Source organism: Mesoplodon mirus, assembly GCF_964341445.2.
Source record: "Mesoplodon mirus genome assembly, chromosome: 18".
Taxonomy (NCBI): domain Eukaryota; kingdom Metazoa; phylum Chordata; class Mammalia; order Artiodactyla; family Ziphiidae; genus Mesoplodon; species Mesoplodon mirus.
This window is the reverse complement of record NC_138994.1, coordinates 24,851,079-24,867,976: the sequence shown is the minus strand read 5'-3', so window position 1 is coordinate 24,867,976 and position 16,898 is coordinate 24,851,079. Positions and strand designations below refer to the sequence as shown.

General features: G+C 57.4%; 1 protein-coding gene across 1 annotated transcript in view; it reads right to left on the bottom strand.

The window, feature by feature from the left end:
• CACNG4 (calcium voltage-gated channel auxiliary subunit gamma 4) overlaps positions 1-16,898 on the bottom strand; it is a gene marked incomplete at both ends in the record, with an annotated part of 55,630 nt that overhangs the window by 5,404 nt on the left and 33,328 nt on the right. The window contains one exon of the mRNA XM_082604603.1: positions 4,088-4,171. Within this exon, the coding sequence (XP_082460729.1) occupies positions 4,088-4,171 (84 nt within the window). The remainder of the gene's footprint in view (positions 1-4,087; positions 4,172-16,898) is intronic.

The window sequence follows — 16,898 nt, the reverse complement described above, 5'->3', positions numbered from 1 at the left end:
TCTCCCATCTCCGTCAACACCAGCGTCATCACCCCAAGAAGCTCCGGACCTCGTGAGGTCATCGAGGAGGAGGTGGCTGGACAGGGGAGCACGTCCATGGACTGCGGCGTCCCACAGAGCTAGATCTGCAGCTGTGCACTGCCCAGCGGGGCGACCAGGGCAGCTAGCTTCAGACCACTTCACTCCCCTCTTTTACAACCTGGGGAGAGTAGTAATACCTACCTGTAGGGGTTGAATTGTGTCCTCCCAAAATCTATGTCCACATTCTAACTGCTGGTGCCTATAAGTGTGACCAGATTTGGAGAAAAGTCTTTGCAGCTGTGAGTAAGTTAAGGATCTTGAGATGACACCATCCTAGGTTACGGTGGGCCCTAAGTCTAGTGACAAGCGCCCTAATATGAAGAGGAAGCGACACAGCAGAAGAGCCCGTGGGGAGAAGCCACGTGAGGACGGAGACAGAAGAAAGAATGATACAGCTCAAGACAAGGATGCCGGGGCTGCCAGAGCTGGAAAAGGCGGGAAAGATTCTAGAGGCTTTGGAGGGAGTACAGCCCTGGCAACGCCTGAGTGAAGACATCTGGCCTCCACTCTGTGTGGGGGTACATTTCTGTTGTTCTAAGCCCCCCAGTTTGTGGTAATTTATTACAGCGGCCTTAGGAAAAGAACACACTACCTGCAAGTGTGATGAGAGTCCGATGGAATAAGGTACATCAGGTGCTTAGTAGGGCCCTAGGGGATGCGGGTCCCCCTCCCTGAGCATCTGGCTGGGAGAGGAGGCGGGAGGAAGGGAAGGGGCACGTGAGCAGAACCCCGAGCTCGGCCTCCCAGCCCAGGAGAAATCCCGGCTCCGTGGACCCTGGGGGCCGGCAGGGGACAGTGAGCTGGGGGCACTGGCAGGCCCCCCTCCTGAGCCAGCTGAGCTCGTTTGCGGCCTTTCAGCCTCTGAAGGCAGCGTTTGTCTCCCTGTCTGTAAGCCCACCAGTGTGCGCCCTGCTGCACAGAGAGGGGCTTGTCTGGGGCAGTAAATGAAGCTCTTCTCTCCGCCTCCCCCTCCTTCTCCCTCTGCCTTCTCACAGCCGCAGGTTTTGGGAGGAGGTTTCCTGTGGGCTTTTGAAATGCGCCTCTGATCCGTGCGGGCCGGCAAAGGGGGACCGGGTCCCCCTCGATGCCCCCGTTCTGCAGGTGGGTCAGAGGGGTTGCAGCGAGGGAAGCCTGGAGCCTCTAACATCTCCAAGGTCGGGCCTGGCCCAGAGCCATCCGTCCTGCCCGCATAAGTCACGTGAGCACCATCCTTTGCCACGTGGGCTCACCTGGAGCTCTAGACTTGCAGGCACCAACTGCGGTGCAGGCTGGGTCTTGCACAGAGCGGGGCCGACGTCCAGCCCATGGCCCTGTGGCTACATCAAGCCCTGGCAAGGATCTGTGTTTGCCCAGAGGGTGGGCATCTCCTCCTCACTCGCCCTCAGGCTCGCCGTGGGCTCCCAGCAGCCCTGACACCAGCACTCTGGGGTTAGCATAGAAACCACACACCCAACCCGAAATGCGGAGCCTGGAGAAGGGGGACCAGGCCCAGTGCAAGAGGAACGGGAGCCCCTGAGGCCAGCGGGCTCAACAGAGAGAAACGGCAAGGAATCAGGGAAACTCAGGCCGGATGGCCGCAGCGACCGCGGCCTTGATCTGTCCTGGAATGTTGCCCACTCCCTCTGGCTCCAAGCTCACAGGCACCTGCACTCTGGGGCTCGATTTCAGGGCCAATTCTCGTTGTTTCTGTAGCCCCTGAGTGGAAAACCACTTCCCTGATGGAGAGTCAGCTCTGCCCTCTCCACCAGCAGTTGAGATCACAGGCCCCAAAGCCATCACCCCTTCTCTTCCGTGGGCTCCTGAATGAACCCCGCTGGCTCCCCACGGTGCACAAATGAGGAAACATTTCCTTCCCAAATGAGCTTTGATTGCTGATGTGCAGTTGCCATCATTTTATTTGGGAAAATCACTGCTGGGGCCCTCCCAGCCCTCACGCCCTGCCCCGGGGCACCACTGGTAGGGTTTGAGGACAGCAGGAGCCTGAAGCTGGACTGGTGAGTGTGCAGCACATGCTCGGTTTGCCCCTCCCAGTCCTCGGACCACCTCTCTCCATCCTGCTCTGGGCCCTGGGAGGCTGATGCCAGGGACCGGATCATCAGGGTCCCCCAAGTCCAGCTTTGGGAGGAGAGTGCAGGGGAGACGGTTATTCCCCTGGCTTCCTTCCTGCAGATGAGGACGAGGATAAGGTGGCTGCACTCTGTCATAAAGGCCACAGCCCCTGCCAGGCAGCCTGTCCTTACAGCTCCCCTGGCGCAAGTGTCCATACCTGCCTCTCCCACCTCTTCAGGCCGAGGGCTGTAAGGGATCCTTCTGTTGCTAGCCGCGGTGTGTTCACTGTCCCTTGTAAGTTTCCCTTAGCCCCGCCCACACCTCTGTAATTAGTCCTTCACTAAATGTCCTTCCTTCATCCCATCCGAGTGTCCCCTCTGCTTCCTGCTGGGACCCCAGGAAGCCACATCGTCTGACCTCTGGGCTGATGTGCCATGAGGCCCATCCAGAAAGAGATCCCAGCACTTTGGGGACCATGAAGGGGGGAAGGGCAAGGGAGTAAAGAGGCAGAGCCCACGCCGATTAACCTCAGGCAAGTTCATGTGGGAAGTGGGGAGGGAAAGGCATGTTTCTCCAGGAGCTGCTTCCACGCAGTCCCAAGGTGGCCAGGTTAGCAAATCTGCCCTCAGAGCCTCAGGGACCATCTGACTGCCCTGGGCTGGCAAACAAGGGGAGGTCCCGCGTCAGGGCTGGCTTTCACCAGCAGCCACCCCAGATGGCTGTGCAGGCCACGCACCATGCAACTCACAGAGTGTAATGTATACGCTAGTCTATGCAAATGACATCCCTTGAGTTGTGCAGTGTGCAACCTGCACAACCATCTGTGGCGGCCCTATGGACTATCATTTGCTGGGTTCAGTGGTGGCCCACAGAAAGCAGAGAGCACAGGCGTGAGGAAGAGGAGAAGGTGAGGGAGGAGGGATGGGAGGCAGATCTGGCTAAATTATTTCAGGTTCCAGGCCTGACGCTGCCCCAGGCTGCAGGGGAACCGCATGCTGTTCTATTTCACTAGATGACTCAGAACCAAAATCCTTTCTCTTAGAAAAGAACGATCCATAAGCAGGTGCAGAGTGAATCGTGCTCCCTCTGAGGATACTGGTATCGATCCCATAAATGAAGCTGGCCTGAGCCCCTGGGGGAGCTGCTGGGAGCAGCTCTGCGTGCGTCTTGGCTAATGCAAAAGGGGAAAATGACTTCAAAACGGTGCCGTTTTTTCCATTTCCAGGTTCCTCCCCAGGCTGAGGCTCCATCCTTTCTCCCAGGGAGGTGCCCACGGACGAGATCTGGATTTAGGGTGTGGGGCGGGGTTTGTCCTTTGAGTTCCAGGTTCCAGTCTGGGGGCCAGCTCCGCTGCAGGACCCGGGCAGGGGCAGCTCATGGGCTCTACAGGTCTGTGCCGGAGACACTCAGGGCCACATACCCGAGGCTGGACCCACCCTCTTACTCACTTTCTCCCACAGGCTGCCTGGCACCCAATGGCTGTTTCAGCGCGTGACTTAATCTGATTTTTCAAGACTAGAATGCTGGGTGGGGGTGGGGAGGGGTGGGCAGGTCCAGGGCTGGCCGGGCCGTACGCTTGGGGTGTCACAGCCCCCAGGATGCCGGGCCCGGGCAAGCCTACGTCCTGACCTCTGGACCAGACACAGCAATCAGTTCCTCTGAAGACGGCGGCCCTGGGGAGCAGGGATCCCCCCACCCTCGCTCCATCTTCCCAGCCGCACCCGGGCGTGGTCCTATCAGCCAAGCAACTCCACCGGGGCACCCAGCACAACACAGCAACTTTGAACAACACTCCATCCTCTGAACTAACAATTCGGAATCAGAAAGGGAGTGAGGGGAGCACCCAGGGACCTGCCCCCTCCGCCCCCCTGGGGCCCATCTTCCTCCCCCCAAGCTGGCTGCCCACCACCAGCCCCCGCTCCACCCACAGAGGAAGCGAAGAATCCTCCGCACTCACGCAGGAGATACTCCGAGCTGTCGTGGTCGTAATCGTTGTCCTCTGGGAAGTGGTTGATGCGGAAGCAGTGCCCTTTATAGACCCCTGCAGGGAGCAAGAGAAAGAATAGTGTAAGTGTTCCGTGGGCTCCACGTCCTTTCTCCCCAGACTCGCTGGCCGGGTGTGCCTGGCTCTGGGCGTGGAGGGCACAGAAGGGCCGCTCCGATGGGCGTGGGGCACAGAGAAGGACCGCACAGCGGGGGACGCGCCCCAGGCTGACCACATCATTACGGTCCACGTCTGGACACCCGCGAGAGTGAGGGGCACCAGGACACAGGGACGAGAGGCCTCAAGCAGAACATCCTGGGCCAGCAGGGCCCACGGGGACTGCGGAGCCAAGGCTTGAAAGGTGACAAAGACCTTCCCAGGGGGATGGGGGAGGGGCCAGCCAGGCAGAGGCGGGGCTGTGAAGAGGCAGGGCTGGGGCTGACGGTGTATCTGGGGAGGGTGGGAAGTCCAGTGCGGCCAGAGGTGAGAAGGACCCGTGCAGGGAGAGGGGCTGTGGGCCAGGATGAGATCTGCCGCCCACCTCCCTGCGGCAGTGTCTGTCTGTCTGTCTGTCTTCCCCTCTCCCTCGAGCCCACAGTTACGGTGAATACCTCCTACGTTACAGGCCGAATCTGCACACGGTCGGCAACGTGACTGTAATCCCCTCACTCGGTGTGATAGAAGGAAGAGAAACTCCCAGAAAGGCCCAGACCCTCTGCTGCCTGGTTTCCCTCCCTGCTCGGAGAAGTAGCCTTCGCAGGACACCCTGAGTAATTTAGTGACGGCAGGAGGACCGCCCAGTCCTCCTTTCTGGAATCTTCTGACAGCTCTCCCAGCGCCTGCTCCCCTTCAGTGTGGGCGTGCGCGGTGCAGAAGCGGACACAGGTCGGGGGGCACAGGGTGCCGGGCTCTGTCCTGCCAGCACCCCACACGCCCAGGCCGGGCCCCCGGCCCTACAAGGAGCTCGTCCTGGCCCCCGCACGGGCCCGCCTGCTTTCAGCTGGAGGCCGTTCTCGTTCTGCAGCACCTGCTGAGCATCTCGCTGACCCTCCCACATCCCGGCCGGACCTCCTGGTCAGGCGCACGGTGCAGGGAGCAGGGCCCGCGCCAGGCCAGCCTCCGTCCCCGTCCTTCCCACAGAGAAGGGCCTCGACAAGCTGGGGGCACCTGCAGCACCTCCTGTTTACCAGTCAGCTGCCCCCCCCAGCCTCCCCTCAGCTGGGCCCGTGAGCTGCTGCCTTCAGAGAGCTCGGGGGCTGGTCTCCAGGCCACTGCTGGGCAGGCTGGGTTTGGTCAGGGACAGTGGGGGACAGTCTGAGGGTGTCAGAGGTGGCGCCTTGAGTGGGGTACGCTTCCTCAGTGTCGTCTGAGCCAGGTCAAGCGTGAGCGTTTTGGCTACCTGCCTCAGTCTCCTGCTCTGGAGAATGGGGACAACCACGGGCCTCATCTAGGGAATCTCGGGAGTCATGTGACATGATACTGAAAGGCACTTCTTGGCCTGCGCTGATGGCTCAGGGGAGATTTGCTGCTTTGGGACCCAGACATCACCCACCCTTTGTTCTGTGGCTCTTACTCTTTGGTGGAGAGCCACGAGTACCTGTGAGCAAGAGGAAGGAGCCCCAGGGCAGGCGGGTGTCAGGATGGCCAGCGCAGGCTGCACCCCAGCTTCAGGAGGTTCGTGGAGATGCCGGGCAAGCGTCTTCCAGGAGTGGGTGGGCGAGGTAGTGCCCTCTGCCCTCCTTCCCTCTCCCCCTGCACACTTCTGGGGCTACTTTACGGGTCTAAACAAAATCACCAAGTCCCCCACGCTTGTGGGAACAGTCAAACATTAAGAGGCTGAACAAGAAGTAAATAATCTCTCTTCAGAGTTGATGTCCAGGGGTCAACAGTCAGCTGTGCGTCTTCCCACATGTGCATGTGTGTGAGGCTCCCCCTGTTTTCTAAAAATTAATCTTTTTACTTGGAGGTAATTGTAGATTCACATGCAGTTGTGAGAAACACTGCAGGGAAATCCCGTGTACCTTTCACCCGGTTTCCCCAGCGAGAACATCCCAACCAGGATCCTGACACTGCTACAGTCAGGAACATTCTACCACCTGGAGGACCCCTTGTGTTGCCCTTTTATAGCCACGTCCACCTCATCCCGGTCACCAGGCTCTGACCCTGACGCAAGGTAACCACTAAGATGATCTCCATTTGCACAGTTTTGTCATTTCAAGAAGGTTCTATAAATGGAATCCTACAGCATGTAACCTGTTGGGCCTGTCTCTTTCACTCAGCATAATTCTCTCCAGATTCACCAAGTTGTGGTAAGTATCAATAGTTTGCTCCTTTTGACTGCGGAGCAATATTCCACGGCATGGATGTACTACAGTTCATGACATCTGGATTATGTCCAGCTATTACACCTGTGGTTTCCAGCTATTTCCAATAACGCTGCTATGAACAGGTTTTGGGATGAACCTAACTCTTCATTTCTCTGGGCTAAATGCCCAGGAGAGTAATTGCTGGGTGACGTGACAGCTGCGTGTTTGTTATAAGGGACAGCCAAGCTGGTTTCCAGGATGGTTATATCCCTTATTTTGCAAAAGGAATAATACAATACACTTTACTCTGTAACCTACTTTTTTCATGTAATAATGATACACACTTCTCTAGGTCAATACCTATAGATTTAAAAAAAACAATAAGTTGATACTAATCCAAAAGTTGCTGACAGTCTTAGAAGGCAATAGCACAGGGACTAGGGAAGTAAAGCTTTTGCTGCACCACTTATTATGCTAAAACTATGCTTTGCCAGGAAACCGCATATTTACATATTCGATCAGAAAAGAAAGCAGGTTTTGAAACTAGCTTGCATGTAGACACGTTAGTTCCAAATGCCCTTCCGATGTATTCTGCAAACCTCCACTCTGCATTTAGGGTGACATTTTCTATTTGATAGAAACTATAAATAGGGATCACACTGCCCAACATAACAGATTTTCTGACACATTGTTTTTAGTGGCTGCGTAACCATGTGCAGTTATGGTTCATCAGTCCAACTATACGATAGGAAGAGACATTTCCCTTTCTTGGGGCCGCGTGTACACACGACGCATCTCACCGCAGGGGATTCTGCTCAGAGCGTGCTGACAGCTCGCTCTCCCGCATTCCCTTGCCCCTCCGCTCCTCTCCTAGCTTCTCTCCACTCCTCCTCCACACCAAGCTCTTGTGCACAGACTGAAGGAACGAGCATTGCCTTGGGTTAAACTGTGTCCTCCCTGCACACAGCCCCTGCACCCCACGCCCCCCAGAAAACTCATGCTGGAGTCCTAACCCCTGGTCCCTGTGAATGGGACCTCATCTGGAAACAGGATCTTGAAGATGGAATCAAGTTAAGATGAGGCCACACTAACTTAGGGTGGCCCTCAATCCAATGACTGGTGTCCCTATAGGAAGAGGGAAACCTGGGCCCAAGGGAAAAGGCCGTGTGAAGACAGAGGCAGAGGTTGGAGTCATGCGGCTACACGCCGGGGGATGGCAGGGATCGCGGGCAACCGGCCAAAGCTAGGAAGAGGCAAGGAAGGAACGTACCCAGAGTCTCAGAGAGGGCAGGGCCCTGCTGACACCCTGATTTCGGACTTCGGGCCTCCAGAACTGTGTGACAACTGTATTCTGTTGTTCCAAACCTCCTGGTTCGTGATGGTCTGTTCCAGCAGCCCCAGGACGCTAACACAGGAGCACTGCTGTGTGAGAGGAAATGCAACACGCCTCGTTCACTCACTGGGGGCCAGCCTTGCAGGAAGGCAAACAGACGTGTTGGCCCTTCCTGCTCCTCTGTCAGCGGCAAGGGCCCACACGCAGTGTTTGGGAAGCTGCGTGTACTGCATCCGCAGAAGCGTCTTCCTGTTGCAACGAGACTCGTGCAGTCTCTCAGGCTCACGCTTCCAAAGCCCCTGGAGCAGGTTCCCCACCAGGGACTCGAATCCTCTCCTTGTACCCTCCAGCTAGCGACAGGGACCTCGCCACCTCCCAAGGCATTCTGTTTCCAAACAGCTTTAACTTCACGTTCCTGAGAGGTTGTCAGCCTCCACAAAAACCTATCCACGGGTATTACCTATAATCCCTGGGAATGAAAGAACCCAGCCTCTATCGTGTGTCAACCCTTCAAGCCACTGAAGAGAGGAATTGTATCCAACAGGATGAAGGACAAGCTAGTTTTCCAGCCATCCAGGGTTTGCACAAAAAGTGAGGCCCAAGGTTGAGGATGAGAGGAGGCTGGCAAGCTGCCAACGGTCGGGACCAGATGCGTCCCCCGGCCCCAGTCTAAAGAAGTGGGGTCTGAGGAGGAGGAGGGCACCTCGAGTAGAGAACGTGGTAGGTCCCCTAAACGAGCGTCCTCTCTAGGCCAACTATCCCCATTTACTTCAGCCGTTTCTTTATTGATGCTTCCAAGACCCTTGTCCAGCCCCGCCCCCTGCTCTGGGTCAGCCCAGGAGCACAGCCCTGCCTCTCCTCTTCTTGGGATCCTGTGCTTCTGTTCTCGGGACCTGCTCTTCCCGTACTCAGCCTTCCAGGATCTTTTCATGAGAGCGGCCTCACCACCCCCAACCTGCTTTTGTCGAGTGGAGTGTTTAGTCCGAAGGACTTCACATCTATCCCTGTCAGATTTAATTTTGTGAGTGTTGGCCTCAAGGCATTTAATAGGGGAGAAAATTAATGGCTGATGTGAGAAGTAAGAGAGAACGCCATGTCCAATCCATTTCACACGTGCTCTCTCGGTAATCGGGCCATTTGCTGCGCTATCTGCTAAGCGATGAGCAGGGGGTTGGCTAATTTGGAGATCCCATGTGGACCCCACCGCGGGAATACCGCAGCGCTCCCGGGGTCGTGGCCTGTGCTCCCGGGGACACGGCGGTCCTCTCCTTTTGCGGGTCAGGGAACCACTGTGTGAAGAGACTTCTTGAGACACATGGCCCCAGACGAGTTACTTCTTTATCTGTTAAAGCTCGGGAACTGGGCCCAAAGGAGTCCGTCCTGCTCTAAGATTCTAGGACTATTTTGTGTGCAGATGTTAACATATGCATTCATCTACATACATCATACTAGAGGTATTTCTCTAAGCCTAGGAAACATCCGGAAAGAAATATCCTAAAAGGTGTCCACTGTTTCATTTCTCGGTGAATTCAGATTTTCCTCTTTACATTTCCTCTGTATTTTCTAAATTTTCTACAGTGTCTGAAAACAACCAATGAGGTTTATGGAAAGAAAGAAAGGAAACCGGATCTTTGACTCCAGTGAAAACGTGGGGCTGTGTCTGAAGTGACCGCAGGACCGCCCAGATGTGGAGGCTGGTGAGTGGCGGGTGACCCGTCGGGGGGACATGTGTGTAGGTGACCTTTGGCCCCCGTGGGTGAATATCCCCACTGCTTGCCTCTGGGCAGTGACGGTCGTGCCCTGGGGTTGTGCCCTGATAGACCGCGAGGGTGACCGACCCCCAGGACTCAGGCGGTGACAGGCACGTAGGACTTTCAGTGCTAAACCCAGGAAAGTCGCAGGCAAACCGGGACGAGTTGGTTACCCTGCGAGTCATTTCAGCGTGTGACATAAGCCTCCATAACAGGCCACCCCAGAGGTCGGTCGCCGTTAGGGGAGCGCTGGAGGAAAGGATGTTAGGCGGTGACTTGATCATAACGGTGGTCTTCGTGTCACCCCTTATGGCGGCTGGCAGAGCGCTTCCACAGGCACGACCTCACCTGTTTCTCACAAACGCTGAAGCAGCGGGCACTGGCTGAGCATGCACGGGCCCCCTGGGGCCCACCCCTCACGTCTCTGTCCGCCTTTATTCCAGCCCCTCAGAGCAGCAACCACCTCCCTGGGGTGTCTCCTGCTGGAACCTCGATTCAGCCGCTCCAGTTGCTTCTTGCTTTTTTGCCTGCGGCACTGGGTAGGTCACCCAGAGGGAACTGCACACACACTCACTCGCTTGTGGAGCTGGAGGTTTGGGGGGCGAGGGCCCCCCGGCCCCGGGGTGACCTTGGAGCAGGAGGATGGCAGCCAGTGGATAGGTGTTCCCGTCCTCCACCCATTCTACCTGCTTCTGGGGGCGGGTCCCAGCAGGACCAAACCAGTGATGGTCAGCTCAGGGCTGCCCCTCGCACCGCCTTTCCCTCTACTTGGGTTCCCTCTCCCACCCTCCCCCAGGCCCGCTCCCCAGGACGGCCACCCGGGACACCCCGCCTGCACACAGGCCCTGGCTTGGGCTTAGATGAAAGCTGGCCCATTAGCCCATCTCATCTTTGTAAAAACACACCTTTGAAGATGCAAGAAAGAGCCGTAGAGATGTCACAAGCCCTGCCTTCCCAAGCCCCGGGACAGAGGCCCAGCTCTGAGCACTAGGCCCTACCTTAGCCGTAAAGGAAAGACGTCTCTGCCTCGTTTTAGAGAAGAGGATGCTCGGGGCGCCCATGGCGAGCAGCTGCTGGAACCCAGCTCCTGCCGTCTCACCACGTGTTCTTCCCAAGCGTCCAAGGCCCACGCCCTTCCGAATCCTCGCGAGTGCCGGAAAGGGCTCTTACGCGGTGTGGGTCCTCCCCAGACACATCAGGGAGTGAAGCCAGGTAACAACCGCGAGTGCTGGGTTAGCTTTAAGGCAACGGTTTCCTGACAGTGGAGCAGGAGGCAACTGGCGTCCTCAGACTTTGGAAGAGGCAGCTCCGGGCGGCAGGGCGGGAGGAGGCCTGGTCGGCAAGGCCCCTTTGGGCTCCAGGACGGGTGAACGTGAGTCGAGTTGGCCCTCTGTATGGGTTTCCAGCTGTGCCGTTTCAGGGGGAGATACAGTCGGACAGCAGGGGAGGGATGTGAGGCGTTTTCGATACTGGGCTCTTGTCCCCGAGTTGAGGCCGAGTTCAAAGCCAAGGTCGGGGCTCCGGTGTGAGGCCCGCGTCCGGGAACAGGTGCTTCTGCAGCGTGGGGTGTGGGGAGTGCTCAGACTCATGACTTCAGAACATCCCTGTCATCCCTGGTCAACAGAGGAATGGGAAAGCCCAGACGAGGCCCGGCTGCTGGTGAAGGCCACCCAGACCGGAGAAGGAGGTGAGGGTAAGAACCCCACATGGACCTTTAAACATTCCAGCAGCCTTGTTCAAATCATCTTATGTGTGGGAAAATAATCAAACTACATTAAGTATTCTAAATAGCTATCAGTTTGGACTTTATAATAATTCGAGGTGGCCGTGTCCTAACTGGTCCAGATCAGGGAGGTCTCACTGGACCCGAGTCAGACTGTCCGTACCAGCCGCAGCCCTGGTCCAAGGCCAGATGGACCAAGTCCGTGTCTCAGGTGGGCCGTGGGAGCTCAGAGCCTGCCTGGGCCTGCATTCCTCCTGTGTTTCCCCAAGGCTGCCCAGCCCCTGACCCTAACCCCCCATGGGAAGGGCGGGAACAGCCTGGCAGGCCTGGAGGCCTGTATGTCTCCAGGCGGGTACAGGCCTTGCCAGAAAGGATCCAGGGCTTTGTGGAGGAGGTGAGGGGCTGAGGGGTGCAGGGCTGGGCTGACAGGTGAGGGGGGGAGGGGACAGTGTTATCCTCAGGGTAAGAATATAACATCAAGTGTTCACTTAGCACCTGTATGGCCAGGCACTAGTTAAGCACCTGACATCTGTGAACTCACTTCGTCTTCATACTAACCCTGTGACGCAGAGACGATTACTGACACCATTTGCTACCAAGTGCCCGAGCTGGGATTCGAACTGGGGCGACCCAGCTCCAGAGTCCGGGCCCTAACCCTCCCACACTCGGGAAGCAGAAGGGCATGGTGTGGCCTCAGGGCTACGGGTAGTTTTGATTGGCTGCAGCGTGACGGGGAAACATGGGTCCTCGACACTCTTTATTGGTGGGAAACCTGTTCTTCCAGAGTCTTGGGCTAAGGGCACTGGCTCAGGTTCGAGGCTGGGTTAACTTTGCACTGGAAGTGGCGGTTCTCAAGAGTGGGCCCCCTCCAGTCAGGACAGAGAGGTCAGGGAGAGGTGGAGGAGGGCGCGAGGGCAGAGCTTGGCTCCGGTGGCAGCTTAGGGTTTTCCAGAGGTGCTGATGTGTACAGAGGGGCGCTACAGGGGTCCGTATACACAAAAGGGCAGAAGTGGACAGGCAGGCCGGCCTCGTGTTCTGGAACCCAGGGTGGCCTGGCCTGGGGGGAGAGCGGCCATGGGGATGCAGCGGCAGAAGAGGCCAGGATGCGGTGGAGGTCCCACAGGGAGGCTGAGAAGATGGGACCTAACCACACAGCCGCCATGAGGCCGACGGGGTGGGAAGGCTTGAGGGGCAGCCTCTCCTGAAGGGAGCTGCCTGGGTGAGGGCGGCAGGCAGGCGCGAAAGGAAAGGGCAGCCCGGGACGACGGCAAGCAGTGCGCCTGCCTGGGGGAGACCCTGGCTCCTGGTCTTAGATGTGTCTGCAGATGAGGGACTGGAGCCCAGGATGGAAGTGACCTCAACCATTCCAGCACAGAGAGGCAGGGTGGCTGCCATTACAAAGCACCACAGACGCATCCACGGCCTCGCGGTTCTGGAGGCCAGAAGTCCTAGAAGGAAGTGCGGGCAGAGGCGGTGCCTTCCCAGGGCTCTCTGGGGCATCCTCCGCACCGCTCCCCGTCCCCAGCTCCTAGGGGTTCGCTGTCTACCACTGGCATCCCTGGGCTTGTAGAAGCATCATCTCGATCTCTGCCTTCACCTTCACACAGTGTTCTCCCTGTACGCCTGTCTGTCTCCAAATTCCCTCTTTTCACAAGGACACCACTCATATATGACCAGGGCCCACGCTCATGACCTCATTTTAACTTGATTAGCCTCTATAAAGGCCCTATTTCCAAACACAGTCACACCCTGTGGTACTGGGGTTAGGACGGCCACATACGAACTTGGAGAGACGCAACTCGGCCCGTGACACCGGCTCAGGGGCAGACGCGACTGGCCAGGCGTCCGTGTCCCCGGCTGCCGCCACAAAGCCAGGCCCCAGGCCTCCCCGGCCCCGCCCCAGGCCTCCCCGGCCCCGCCCCACCTCTAGCTCCCTGTAATTCCCCCTCTGAACGCCCCCTCATCATCTCTCCGCTTCCATGCTTATCTCCAAAGAACCTCCTAATAACTGTGATTTCCCAGCTGGCACACGCTGGTGTTCTCCTGAGGGCTGGCCTCTCTCCAGCTGTAAGGCAGCAGGCTGTGGGAAGCCTCTCCCCCGGGCTCCTGCAGAGAACTGCCAGGCTTGGAGTGGCAGCGAGGGCTGGGCTGGACTTTTCTGGGGGAGCCTTAGCTCCCTGGCTTGCAAGTGACCCTGTGAGACCCTGTTAAGCATTACGACCTTATGCATTATGAAGTTCCTTCATCCAGCTTACATTTTTGAGCACCTGCTACGTGCTAGATGCTGGAGACTCAGATGTGGCAGAGGATCTGCTCGCTCTCCTTCTTCCTGGGCTCAGGGCTACACTGGATCTTTCAGCCTCCTTTGCAGGTAGATGGGCCATGGGACCCAGCTGGCCAATGGGAAGTGGGCGGAAGTGATAGGCGTCCTTCCTGGACAGGTGGGTGCACCTCTCCCTCTCCACGGCCTCCCCCGCCAGCCCAGGGGGTGGTGGAGCCACAGGACGGGCACAGCCTGGGTCCCTGAATCCTTTGTGGAGGAGAGCCATCCCCAAAGAGGACGACCCACCTTGCATCAAGGGCAGTAAGTCCACTTCGATTTCTTCTCAGACATTCTACGTTTTGGCGTGTTTCTGTTTCATTGATAATCAAGAAGAAGAGACAAGACAGGCGTCATCTCTGCCGTCCTGGAGCTTTCCAGGTACACAGTCATCCAGTGACACCTGAGGACGGGGTCTGAAGGAGGAGGCCAGAGTTTCAGAGAGCACGCCATCCGAGGCTGCAGAGGAGAGGTCAGGAGAGCTTCTCCTCGTCGGGAAGATGGGAAATCTCTTTACCACCTTTCAGAGCGGAAGCGGGGCATAACCCTAACCCTAGCCCATGCTGGTCAGAGCACTTTGAGAATATCAATTGTGATGACGTGGAGGGTAAGTGTATAGTTTTAAACTTCTCATTTCTCGGAGCTGCCTTCAGACCAGACTGTGGAGTTTGGGGAGGAGGCCCCGTGTCCTCTCCATGGCCAAGTGCTTGGGGTTCACAGCCTGCGCAGTTGCTTTGAGCCCCGGTGCCCAGGACAGGTTTCCCTCATGCTCTTTTCTCCTTTCTAAAATGAGCTCATAGGTCACTGAAGGGCCTCGCTGTCCCTCTAGGATCTGTTTGGGGTCTTTATTTGGCTGTAGATCTCGGGGTTTTTTTGTTTTTTTTTAAAAAATTAATTAATTAATTTATTTATTTATTTTTGGCTGCATTGGGTCCTCATTGCTGCACAGGGACTTTCTCTAGTTGCAGTGAGCAGGGCTATTCGTCGTTGCGGTGCGCGGGCTTCTCATTGCGGTGGCTTCTCTTGCCGTGGAGCACGAGCTCTAGGTGCGCGGGCTTCAGTAGTTGTGGCACACAGGCTCAGTATTTGTGACTCGCGGGCTCTAGAGCGCAGGCTCAGTAGTTGTGGCACATGGGCTTAGTTGCTCCACAGCATGTGGAATCTTCCCAGACCAGGGCTAGAACCCGGGTCCCCTGCATTGGCAGGTGGATTCTTAACCACTGCACCACCAGGGAAGCCCCTGTAGACCTCGTTTATCCATTCAACCTTTTGCCCACTCTTTCCTTTAATTCAGTATCCATCTACTGATGCCAGGCCCTGCGGGGGCCCAGAGGCACGGGTCCGGCCAGCAAGAACGCATCGCCTGGTTGGGGAGGTGAAGTGTCCACATCACCTCAGAACAGGGAGCTAGTGACACATGCTACAGGGGAAGCCGCAGGTTCAGGGGGCTTCAGGAACGAGGGTTGGTGCTGGACTGGTGTCTGGGGCAGCTCGGGGAACGGGCTGCATTCACAGAGCTGAGGATGGAGCGTGGCAGCTGGGGGGACCAGCGAGGGGGGCCCAGAGGCATGTTTGGGGAGTGAGCTTCCGGAAGAGAGCGTAGGCACAGGGTGGGTGGGTTGAGGCTGAAGGAGCAGGTGGGCAGCAGTCACGCCGTGGCCTGGATCACCCTGCAAGGGTCCTGGATTCAACGCCATAGGCTCCAAGGTGCCGCCGTGCCTTTCCCAAAGCTGGAAACATGTCCCCGTGACTAACACAGGGACCCCTTGTCCCTCACAGCCTGGCATGTCTCTGATTCTATTCCCAGCCCGACTTGGTGGAAATGCGACCTGTTACATTGGAGGGCCCCATCCTGGGGCCTCTTGGGCGGCTTATTTTAGTCTCAGAGGAGCCAGGCTGCCTGGGAGACGCAGGCTCAGCTCCCCCTGGGATTAACAAGCACTCCCTTCATCGCCCCCCTCGCGTTGCCGTGCCTGGGAGGAGGGACACATTTAGACTTTGGCTCAGAGCCGGCAGCTTCCTGCAGCTGCCAGACAGACCGTGGCAGCCTCAGGACCTGCGCGGGCAGGAGCGTGGGCCAGGGGGGGACCTCGGGTCAGCCCGCCTCACCCCTCGCTCACCGTCAGTCATGAGGAGAGAACGTCTCAACTTGCATCGTGTCAGACCCACCAGGGGAGAATGGATTCCGCGGACACCTGGACCCACCCTCAACTCCGGTCTGTAAGCAGGTGGCAGACAGGGGCTCCCTTTCCGAGATCCTTCCTAGCTTCCCCAACAGTCTAGGGGAGCTACTAGGTCCAAAGGGCATTTCCCCCGACGGGACAGTCGGAGTGGGGCTAGTGGAGGATTTGGGAAAGAAGTCACCCTTGTCATCGGCAACGGGAGCAAGATGGCACCCATTTCAACGGGGCTGGACTCTGGTTCAGCGTCCACCAGGGGACTGGGGTCTGTGGTGCAAGCTCCTGCCCCCAGTTGGTGGGATTCACAGAGAGACGATCTCTGTCCCCAAATTCCGTCTCTTTAAGCCTGGAACCTAGAGATCACAGTCTGGTAAACGGAGGCATCTCCCAAGGTCCTAGACTCTACGGATCTTGTGCTGAGACAGGTGGGCTGGGGCAGGAGATGGGGAGAGAAGGGCGGGCCATGGCCTGGTGCTCAGCCCATCCTGAGGCTCTGATGGACCCTTGGGGTATGCCCGTGGAGCCCCTTGCTCTGGGAATGGGTCTCTCACAGAGTGCCCCCCGCACTTCCCAGCGGCTGCATTGCATGGCCCTGCCCCAGCCAGGGATCCTGGGCACACATGCAGCCCGAGCTGGACCAATCAGATGCACTCTCAGGGGTTTGGATTTTGGATCAGAAGCAGAGGAGACGCAAGGGCAAAGAGACTTTGGGGTGCTCACGAATGGGGAGCTCTTGGTGGTCCATGAGGCCAGCTACGGAAGAGTCTATCCTTTTCAGTCTTGGCTGTTAATCTCGTTTAATCCCTTGGGACCCTCCACATACTCCCAGTAAAGTTTTCCTTTGGGATTAAGACAGAAGAAGTTGGTTTTTTGCCTGCAGGAGAGCTTGACCCACAACAAGCCACACCTTCATCAGAGATTCCAACCCAGTTCTCGAGCGCCCAGGTCATACTTTATTCCTCAGGGCAGGTCTGTGATGCTTTTACAAGACGTGAAAATGACTGCAGGTTTCTGGGCGACCACGGAACCCCGGGGAGAGAGGGTACAGGATACCGGGGGACAGCAATGCCAAGCGTCAGCCCCCAGGTTCCCACGTGGAAGCACGTGGCCTGTGAATTTCAGCCTCTTGAGATCACCGTCACCTGGGAAAACGCTCGCTGCGCTGGTCAGT